Below are 10643 nucleotides of genomic sequence, written 5' to 3' on the forward strand. Positions count from 1 at the left end.
AAAAAAAAAAAAAAAAAAAGATTTCATTCTCTCAGTGTGGGCAATGTGTGGCACGGGGAGGAGGCTGGGTTCCTTTGAGTTGTGCTTCTGCTTGGGGGAAGGGGCCTTTGAATTCAGAGTGGTTAGCAATAACATTTTGGGTCATGGGTTTAGATAGCAGAGCCCTTTGTGCTCTCTAAGACATGCCAGACAGGAAGAATGAGGGGAGGAAAATGGGACGGGTGGTGACTCTGCTGCACCCGGGTACTGCCCAGTCAGGCCTAAGGCCCGCCTGTGTCACTACTGCTCTGCAGCTGCTGACCCTGCCACGTTGGGGCTGGAGGTTTCCATGGAAAGACAGTTATGGCCTGGAGCCCCTGAACGTCCTGGGTGATGAGCGCATGGAAGTTTGCATCTTGGGCCCTCTGCTCTGCCCCTACCTGGGGCTTCTGGAGTCCTTGAAAGGGAGCCCCAAGATCAAGGCCTCTAGCGTCCTCTGGCCTTGAGGGCTGACCCAGGCCTGGGCACCACGACTTGCCTCTTCACAGCCCCGAGGGGACAATGCGTTTTGGTTCCCGCCACATGCTCCTGGTGCCCTGATGCCTCTCCTCCTTTCCCCCTGCCCTGCGTCAGCCTGCAGGCTCTGCTGTGGGGCTCCCCTACTCCCTCAGCCCCAAGGCTGGTACCTGGCACAGACTGGGAGGGGCTGCTGGGGGTGCCGAAGCCGTAGTCGTTGACCGCGATGACCCGGAAGTCATAGCTCACGCCCGGTTTCAGGATGTCCATGCTGAACGTGTAGGAGCTCACCTCCTTGGGGATGTCTTTGATGAGGATGTCCCACAGTCCCTCATCTGCAGGAGCACAGAGAGGGAGGCCCTGGGAGATGAAGGGGAGCCCCAAATCCCGCTCCCAGCCCCGTCCTATGTTCCCTGAGGCCTGGGCCTGTTGGATCCGCCTTGCTCTACACGGAATTGCAGGCCTTGGTCCTCCCTTGAAGTTTCTGAAAAAGACACCTTTTGAACGAAGCGCAGTGACTCACGCCTGTAATTCCAGCACTTTGAGAGGCTGAGGCAGGTGGATCACCTGAGGTTAGGAGTTCGAGACCAGCCTGGCCAACATGGCGAAACCTTGTCTCTACTAAAAATACAAAAATTAGCTTGGTGTGGTGGCACAGGCCTGTAATGCCAGCTACTGGGGAGGCTGAGGCAGAGGAATCGCTTGAACCTGGGAGACGGAAGTTGCAGTGAGCTGAGATCACGCCACCGCATTCCGGCCTGGGCAACAGAGCAAGACTCAGTCTCAAAAAAAAAAAAAAGACACCTTTTACAGCATCTCTTTTATTCTTTTTATTAAAATATCCGTACTACATTAAAAGATATGTACTGTGAAGAAAGTACTGTCACAACCAAGGACAGTACCACCATCCAGAGAAACGGGCTCAACAAGTTAGCACTTGTGCAGGCAGAACACTATGGATTCTGTCTTCCACATCATTAAAAATGGTTGGAAACATGATTTTAGGTGACTGTCTAAGATATTACCATATGGGAATACCCTCTTCTTTACTTAACTAGGCCCTGTTTTTCTAACCCCCTTTCCTAATTCAAAACATACACCGTGGTGGTGGCAGGACACAACAGTAAGAGGTGCTGTTTTTCTTTTTTCCTTTCTTTTGAGACAGAGTTTCGCTCACTCTGTCGCCCAGGCTGGAGTGCAATGGCATGATCTCGGCTCACCGTAACCTCCGCCTCCCGAGTTCAAGGGATTCTCCAGCCTCAGCCTCCCGAGTCCCCCATGCCTGGCTAATTTTGTATTTTTAGTAGAGATGGGGTTTCTCGATGTTGGTCAGGCTGGTCTCGAACTCCCGACCTCAGGTGATCCACCAGCTTCGGCCTCCCAAAGTGGGGTTACCAGTGTGAGCCACTGCGCCTGGCCTTTTTTTTTTTTTTTTTTTTTGAGATGGAGTCTCACTCTGTCATCCAGGCTGGAGTGCAGTGGTGCCATCTCAGCTCACCGCAACCTCCACCTCCCAGGTTCAAGCTATTTTCCTACCTCAGCCTCCCAGGTAGCTGGGATTACAGGCTTACTCCACCACACCCAGCTACATTTTGTATTTTTTAGTAGAGATGGGGTTTCATCATGTTGACCAGGCTGGTCTTGAACTTCTGACCTCAGGTGATCTGCCCGCCTTGGCCTCCCAAAGTGTTAGGATTACAGGTGTGAGCTACCACACCCAGCCTTTTTTGTTTCTTTTAAATAACAGCTGCAGGAAAGATTTGGTTTTAAAAAAATTATTTTGAGACAGGGTCTCACTCTGTTGCTGAGGCTGGAGTGCAGTGGTGTGCTCTCGACTCACTGCAGCCCCAACCTCCCGGGCTCAAGCGATCCTCCCACCTCAGCCTCTCAAAGTGCTGGGATTACAGATGTGAGCCACCAGGCTCAGCCAACAGGAAAAATTTGGGTTTTCTGAGTGGGTTCAATCAAGTTGCCTGGATCTGGTGAGCTCCTCTTCAGTCACCTTCTTTCTTAGGAGCAGAGCAGAGAAAGAGGGACTGCGGGCACCCCAGGGGTCCCCTGTCTGTTCACCCCGTGTTGGCCTTAGCCACCTCTGTCCTTTGCACCTGAGCTTCCTTCAGATCCCCTTCCCCTCTTTATCCGTGGCTCTCTGGGCCTTGCCCTCGTGGGATATCATTCACCTTCATGCTGTTTAATCGGAGCGGTGTGGGTGCTGCCTGGGTCAGGGAAGAGGCAAGCCCCTGCCATAGCCCTGGGACATCCATCATGCTGGTGAGGAGGGCAGGAGGGGCCCTGGCCGCATGCTCTGGGTGGGGCCGATGGGGTCAGCCTGGCCCTGAGAGAGGTGCATCTTCCTGCTGGTGGCAGTGCGGGGCTGATTTGGAAACCAAAGTATCCAAGTCAAGTCACCTTGGATACTTCTCTTCACGGTAGAAGGACATCAGCGAGGCCAGCTCGCAGGTCCTCTCTGTCTGGCCTGCTCCAGGGAGGTCGCCCAGTGGCCAGTCTTGCCATTCTGCTTCTGCACCCTCTGGTGGAAGCTGCTCTCCCACCAGAGATGTGCCCAGCTTGGGGCCGCCCTTCCCTAGAGATGATGATTTTATTTGTTTTCCTTACCATACTTTCTCACAGACCCAGTCGTGTAAGTTGAGCACTGCAGCAGAGGCGCCTCCATGCTCTGGCGTCCTGTCTGAATTTTGGACCCAGTGGTGGGATCTGATGAGAGGGCTGCCTCCCCACTTCCAGTGTGGATCCTTCCAATTTGGGGAAGGCCATGGGGACCCAGTCTGCATCAGAGGTGTCCTTGCAGAAGACTCCAGGGTCCCAAATCTCAGCCTCATTGTTGGTCTTATTTGTTTTTGAGCCTCTGCCTGCTACACCTCCATCTTTTTTTTTTTTTTTTGAGACGGAGTCTTGCTCTGTCGCCCAAGCTGGAGTGCGATGGCACGATCTTGGCTCACTGCAAGCTCTGCCTCCCATTCAAGAGATTCTCCTACCTCAGCCTCTTGAGTAGCTGGGATTATAGGCACCTGCCACCATGCCTGGCTAACTTATTTGTTTATTTATTTGGAGATGGAGTCTCCCTCTGTCACTCTGGCTGGAGTGCTGTGGCACGATCTCAGCTCACTGCAACCTCCGACTTCCGGGTTCAAGCGATTCTCCTGCCTCAGCCTCCCGAGTAGCTCGGATTACAAGCACGTGCCACCATGCCCAGCTAATTTTTTTTATTTTTTTATTTTTAGTAGAGATGGGGTTTCGCCATGTTGGCCAGGATGGTCTTGATCTCCTGACCTCGTGATCTTCCTGCCTTGGCCTCCCAAAGTGCTGGGATTATAGGTGTGAGCCACTGCGCCTGGCCCATCTTTTTGTTTAATATCTTTCTTTCTCTCTTTCCCCTTTGCTGGCTGTGAAATCCCTCAAGGGCAAGGATCATGACTAGTTCATCTTAAGTCTTCCTTAGCCCAGCACCCAGCACAGACACCTTCTGACCATTTGTTGAATAAATAAATGGAAACTTTCTTCCCTGGCCTTTTCATAGCATGAGGTGCCCAGTTTCAGAACTTCATGCCTTGAAATTTTAGTACTAGGGTGCAAATCCATTTTCCTCACATGCCTCTGAAATCTCTCACTCATCTTCGAATGATGTCATAATGATGATGACGGTGACAACAGCTGACACTTACGCCTCTGTCAAGCACCCTGGGTCTACATGCTTTCCTTTTCAAATCCATAGCAATGCTAAGAGGGAGGAACTACTGTCCCCATTTTACAGATGAGGACACCAAGGCCTGGAGGAAGCTTCACTCATCTTTTCAAGGCCCCACGGTGTCAGCAGCAGAGCTGGCGTTACTGCCTGGGGCCACCTCATTTCTGGCACCAAACTTCCCTGCCCAATGCAGTCAGGAGTTGGACCTGTGTTTGCTGGATAGGCTGGGATCGTTGAGGCCCCTGCTCCTGCCTTCCAGAAGCTGGGATCTCCTGTCTGCTGTTTAACCCCCTTGTTCCATACCACACGGGGACAAAGGGTGGGGCTGGGGCAACCAGGCCAGGCCAGAAGCTGCTGGAATGTCAGGCTGGGGCTCCAGCCACCAGCCCCAGGAGTTGGCTGATGTGCAGGACAGGCTCCTGGGGCTATAAATCCCTCAGCGAACCCCTCCCTGGGTCTGCAGTGCCTGGCAGCTCCTGGCTTGTAAAAGGGGGTGTATTTAGTTTATCCTGCCTAGCCCGAAGCACAAGCAATTTAGGGGCAAGTGTAGGACAAGGGCTATGCCATCCTGAGGATGAGAAGGGAAGCACAGAAGAAGGGACGGGGGCATTGAGGGGAGAGATGCTCACCCCATAACAACAGCCTGCTCTCAAACAGCCTTAGGGATAGGCCACCATGCCCCTTGCCCCCTCTCCTCCCTCCTCCCCTTGCCTGGTTACTGATCCTGTCCTCTGCTCTCTGGCCCTGGCCCTGCTCCAAGTCCTGGTTTCTCACAGGGCCCCGGCTTGGTCCTTCCTTTTATGCTCAGGGCTTGATTCCACCAGTGTGGACCAAGTCACAGCCCACAAACTTGGAACACCAGAGTCCCACGCTGGGCCTCCCAGGAAACACTGGAGAATCAACAGGGCCAGAGTCAGGGGCCAACATTCCACAGCCTGGCACCCCAGCTGGCCAACTTGGGTGGAATAAACAGGTGCAGGCCCTGGTTGGGAGAAGCACGTAGTAGTCTCCTGGCCAACTCAGCAGCCGGCACCAGAGGGCCAGGGAGGGACCATCTGGAGTGGGGAGAGAGCCAGCCCTGCGTGCATCCTCTGGTCACGCAGCAGATCTGAGCAGCTAGATGTATTCGCTATATGCAACTGCGATTCTTAGCATGTGATTAAGGCAGGAGCGGTGGTAGTGGCTTCCAGGAACTACTAGAATTATTAACTCTTTGCTATTGGGATGATTAGTGCCTAGCTACCTCAAAGTATTAACAGTTTGTCACTGGGATGTTTCCATATTCCCCATCAGAAGTGTTAGCTACCGAGATGCCTGGTGACGTCCCATTATGATTGTTATTTGCTATTTGGGCTACAGCAACAAAGCCTTGTTTTCCTTCTCAACTTTAATCACCTAACCGTGGATCCATGGGATACAGAGAACAGGCCTCCTGTTCTTGCTGACTCTGGCACCTCTGATTAACTTGGAAACCTAGCAACGCAGGGAGCTGGCAGTGGCTGCGAGCTCCTGCGAGTAAGCAGAGCCCAGCAAGCGGGTGTCAGGATGGGTGAAACTGGAGCAGTGGAGAGCAGCCCCCTGGAGTGACTTATCTGTCACTCATCTGATGGCTTTGGAAGTTCTTGTGATTCAATTTCAAGCTTGACAGGAGAGGCTGGTACGATTACAGCAGGCACCGAGACAGCCACGATGGCAGAGACAGGGCTTTGAGAGGCAGCTGGGGTCTTCTTAGTTAGGGGGCACCCATCAGTGGGGTCGTGTGGAGGATTCGGTGTGTGAGCCACGTGCACCACGTGCTCAGGCTTCTGGCTTCCTGAGCAATCCTCAACCCAAGCTGGTCCTCAGCTAGCACTAAGAGCCATTCTCTGGGGCCTCCTGGGGGTTACTTAGCCAGGAGTCCAGCTCTAGGAGCACCCCCACCTGGTTTCCCACTCCTCAACAGGGCCAGGTGATTTCACCTGTAGCACAGGTGCCTTCTCAGGCGGACGACAGACGCACGTGCCCCAGGTAGAGGGACCCAGGAAGGAGGGAGACAGTGAGCCGTGGGGTCTCAGCCCAGCAGGGCGGGGCGCACCTGAAGGCCTAGCCTCGATGACGTAGCGGGTGATGGGCCCTTTGCCCGGGTCTCCGCTGGACCAGTGGATGGCGATGGCGGAGCTGTACCGCACGATGATGGGCACGCCAGGCGGTCCTGGGGCACCTGCAGACAGCACACAGAGGCAAGGGATGTATAGAACCCAGAACAGCCACCCAGCCCATCACCCTGGGCTCGAGGAGGAGCGCTGGGTGACAAAACCAACCCTGGACAGAGAGCCGCCAGGAAGCCCTGCAAATGTTGAGGCCTGAGAGTGCCTCTCAGGCTGGGCCTGCCAGGATGGACTGTTGTCTCCTCTAGGCCACCCCTTGGCTCCACACTCCAAATCCCAGGGCAGAAAACAAATGGAATGGTCCAGAAAGGTCCCCAGAGTAGAGTCAGGAGACCTGGGTTCCAGCCCAGAACGTGTTAGATGGGTGATTTTGATCAATTCACATAGCCTTCTAGTGCCTCAGTTTCCACCCCTGTAAGGGCCTTTTGGAAGGTAAGGCTTGAAGGCTGTGTCCTGGATCAGGGGCAGGGGGCAGGGGGCCAGAATCGAGGTGGGTGCGATGATGGCAGAGCGGGCCCATGAGAGGAGGGGGCTGGTCGGACTGGGGCTGAAGAGTCCACAATTTCTCCCTCCTAGTAAGTGATATGATGTCCACCCTCCCTCCCTCCTTCCTGAAATCCCCCAACCTCAACTGTATTTGCTATCAGGTTAGACAAAGGGAGAGGGGGTTCATGCCCCAGGAGGCCTTGCAGCCTCTGCTGCTAGGAGGAGGGAGGAAGGCCTGGGCCCTTTGCAACTCTCCTGGCATGAAGGTACGTCAGGAGCAGGCTGGGATGTGGGCCAGTCAGGGAGCCGGCCCTAGGAGCCAGAGCAGATGAGAGGAAGTGACTTCTGCAGTGAGAGGAGTGAGCCAGGTGTCTGTCTACAAGGGGCCCTGAGCCCCTTCTCTTGGGGGCGCCCATCCTGAATCCCGACCCACATACTGTCACCTCCAATCCTGTTCCCCATCAAAGGTGGGGCTCTGTACCCCCACAGCTGGGCACACAGTAGGTGCTTCCTCTGTGCTTAGGGGATGAGGGAGGGAACCAGTGCATGAGTGGGTGGCCACCTGGTTTGTTGGTGGGGGGTCTCTGTGGATGCCTGCCAGGAAGAGAGCAGAGTCCAGCCTCATACTGATGCTCCCCCAGGGCCCTGGAGAGCCAGCAGGCCAGACAGGAGGCCAGGGACCCACTCACACAGCCTGGCAGCCCCGCCCAACCCCTATGCCCATTCCATCGCTCACATAACCTGGCAGCCCTGCCCGGCCCCTATGCCCACTCCATCGCTCACATAGCCTGGCAGCCCCGCCCAGCCCCTATGCCCAACCCATTGCTCACACAACCTGGCAGCCCCACCCGGCCCCTATGCCCACCCCACAGCCTTGGAGGGCACCATTTCCTTCTTTCCCTAAGGAGCAGACTGTCTGCAGCCTAAGGGCAGAGTCAGGTGGGGTGGACACGCCTGAGAGAGTGTGGTAGGGCAGGCAGCCCTTAGGACCCTGTACTCTTATCCCGCACAGGACAGTGCTCAGGCCTGAGGATGGAGCCTGTATGTTCTCTGGGGCCAGGAGCTTCCAGCGAGTCCAACCACTGCCTGGCTGCATGTTCCCCCACTGCAGACCCTGCCTTGCACCCACACCATGTGGGGAGGATGGCTTCTTTATTTCTTTTTCTGAGACATGTTCTCACTCTGTTGCTCAGGCTGGAGTGCAGTGGCACGATCACAGCTCACTGCAGCCTCCACTTCCTGGGCTCAAACGATCCTCCCACCGCAGCTTCCTGAGTAGCCGGGACTTCATGTATTCACCAGCATGCCTGGATAATTTTGTTTTTGTAGAGAGGGAGTTTGCTGTGTTGCACCAGGATGGTCTTGAACTCCTGGGCTCAGGCAATCCACCTGCCTTGACCCCCCAAAATGCTGGGATTACAGGCGTGAACCACTGTGCTCTGCTGGGTCTTTCTTTCTGAGTGCCCTCCACTACCTTCTCTGTACCCTCTGCCCTTTCTCTCCTCCCACCTCCCACCTGGGACACTTCAAGCCTCAGGATAGAATAACCTGTCCTCCGCACAGGCCTCTCCTGTCCCCAGGCCACTGCCAACGCTTGGTCCTCAGTTGCCTGCCAGCTCTCTCTCCTACTTCTGTTTCCCGGGAAGCTGGCTCAGGTGAGAGGCAGTGTGGGGCGGAGCTGGGGGTAGATGAAGGACAGCGGCTGGGTGGCTCCTGGGCCCTCCTACAGGCTTGGTCCTGAGTTTGCCCTAGAGCCCAGGGCTTCTTTGCAGAACCAGACTGTGGGGAATAGAAAGTGACTGGCCAGAAGAAAAAGTGAAGCGTAGCCAGCCTGAGCCATTAGGGTAAGATGGCCTGTAGGGCAGGTGACAGACCAGAACCGGCTGGGCTCCCAGGCCTGGCTCCCCTCCTGAGTCAGGCTAATCAGGCCCCTGGAGAGCGGAGGCCTTCGCCACTCCTGGCTGCAAGGGCAGGGCACAGGAGGAGATGGGATTGTAGGGGAAGTCTGGGATGGGCTGTACCCCTTCTTAGGGAGGGAGGCAGCAGAGTGGCCTGGGAGGTGGCTTTTGTGTTCAGGACAGGACAGTCTACACTGACTGGTAACAGGGACTTTGGAGGGCTAAACCTTGACCATGGCAAATGCCTTGGGGGAGGAGGGGTGGGAGGGAAAGGGAGGTGAAGAGGACATTTAAAGGAGGCGATTGGGTGCGGTGGCTCATGCCTGTAATCCCAGCACTTTGGGAGACTGAGGCAGGTGGATCACTTGAGGTCAGGAGTTGGAGACCAGCCTGGCCAAATCCGGTCTCTACTGAAAATACAAAAATTAGCTGGTCGTGGTGGAAATCACCTGTAATTCCAGCTACTTGGGAGGCTGAAGATTGAGAATTGCTTGAACCTGGGAGGTGGAGGTTGCAGTGAGCTGAGATTGCACCACTACACTCCAGCCTGGATGACCGAGTGAGACTCTGTCTCAAAACAAACAAACAAACAAAAACACCAAAACAACAACAACGGAACAATACAGACGATTAAGGAAGACTTCCTGGGGTGGGAGGGGGTGGTGCAGTAGGGGGGCAGTTACACACCAAAGGGCATTCTGCGGAGGGGGTGGGTGGTGAGGTGGGGGAGGCAGGGCCCTGGCTGTGAATAGGTGACCTGCTCCATCCGGTGTTTCTCAAGGTGCCACTTTGTCACAGCCTCCAGGGGCTTTTGTGTAAGTGCAGATTGCCAGGTGCCACCTCAGCCCCAGGAAATCAACCCATCCAAGCATCCACCCTGGGAATGTGCGTTTTAGTGTGCCCTGCTCTGAGAACCGCTGCCTGGAGGGTAGGGGTGGTTCAGCGGCGTGGGAAGATGGCTCTGGCAGGGTGAAAGGCAGGGGCACCTGCCAGGCTGCATCCTTCCAGGACGGAAGTGAAGGAGGCCGCGCAATTAGCGGGGAGAGAAAAAACGGAGCAGGCGCAGGGGCCAGGCCAGGCCTGTGGGCTGGGCCTAAGCGGAAGGGGACGGGGGCCAGTCCTGTGCACTGGGCCTAAGTGGGAGAGGAGGGGGCGCTGCTTCAGGGTTTGTGGCTTGAGGAACCCAAGGACACTGATGCCATTAATCAAAGTGCGGAATCCAGGAGGAGGGAGCGGAGGGCGTGGTCACTGGGCACCAGGGGAAAGCGTGAGCTCTGTCCTCCACTCTGTTGCCAGGGTCCAGCATAGCTCTTGACACCAGGGGCCCCTTCCGACTGAGGGGGCTGAACCGCTGTGTGGAGGACACGCCTGGCCCATTGCTCTCCTACCTTCTCCGGGGCCTGTGGTGACGTTAGCTTCGATCTCCGGCCCGTAGGTGAAGGTCTTGGCTCTGATGCGGAACCTGTAGGTCACCCCCTCCGCCAGGTCCTTCACCTTCAGCCACAGGGGGCTGTTCCCCTTCACGTCCACTGTCACGATCTTGCTGACGCCTGGGGGAGGCACAACAAGTGGGGACTGCAGAGGCCACCAGGCGCAGGGCCCCCTGAGGGCACCGGAGGCCACGGGGAAGGAGAAGCGGCTGTGGCCTGGGCCCCGGGACCCTGGGCAGGGGCCTCACTCCTTGAGGTTAGGCTGAAATGCTCCCCCAGCCCATACAGCCACATTGCCCATGCTGTGTTTCTCAGAGCACGGTCCTGCCTGCTGTTCTCAGGGAGAAGGGCTCCATGGTTCAGTCAGTTTGAGAAAAGCTACTACTATCTGTGTCTACTGAGTAGCCACGGGGTCCATCAGCATCTAAAGAAAAGAGAACACTCGCCATCCTGTTTAATGTAACCTCTGCAGCCCAAACAC

General features: G+C 55.8%; 1 protein-coding gene across 1 annotated transcript in view; it reads right to left on the reverse strand.

Moving 5' to 3' along the window:
• SDK2 (sidekick cell adhesion molecule 2) overlaps positions 1 to 10643 on the reverse strand; it is a 122259-nt gene that overhangs the window by 21889 nt on the left and 89727 nt on the right. Inside the window, exons 35-36 of the mRNA XM_011936630.1 lie at positions 6276 to 6401; positions 666 to 830 (exon numbers count right to left, since the gene is read on the reverse strand). Of these exons, the coding sequence (XP_011792020.1) occupies positions 666 to 830; positions 6276 to 6401 (291 nt within the window). The remainder of the gene's footprint in view (positions 1 to 665; positions 831 to 6275; positions 6402 to 10643) is intronic.

This window comes from Colobus angolensis, unplaced genomic scaffold, assembly GCF_000951035.1.
Source record: "Colobus angolensis palliatus isolate OR3802 unplaced genomic scaffold, Cang.pa_1.0 Scaffold1, whole genome shotgun sequence".
Lineage (NCBI taxonomy): Eukaryota > Metazoa > Chordata > Mammalia > Primates > Cercopithecidae > Colobus > Colobus angolensis.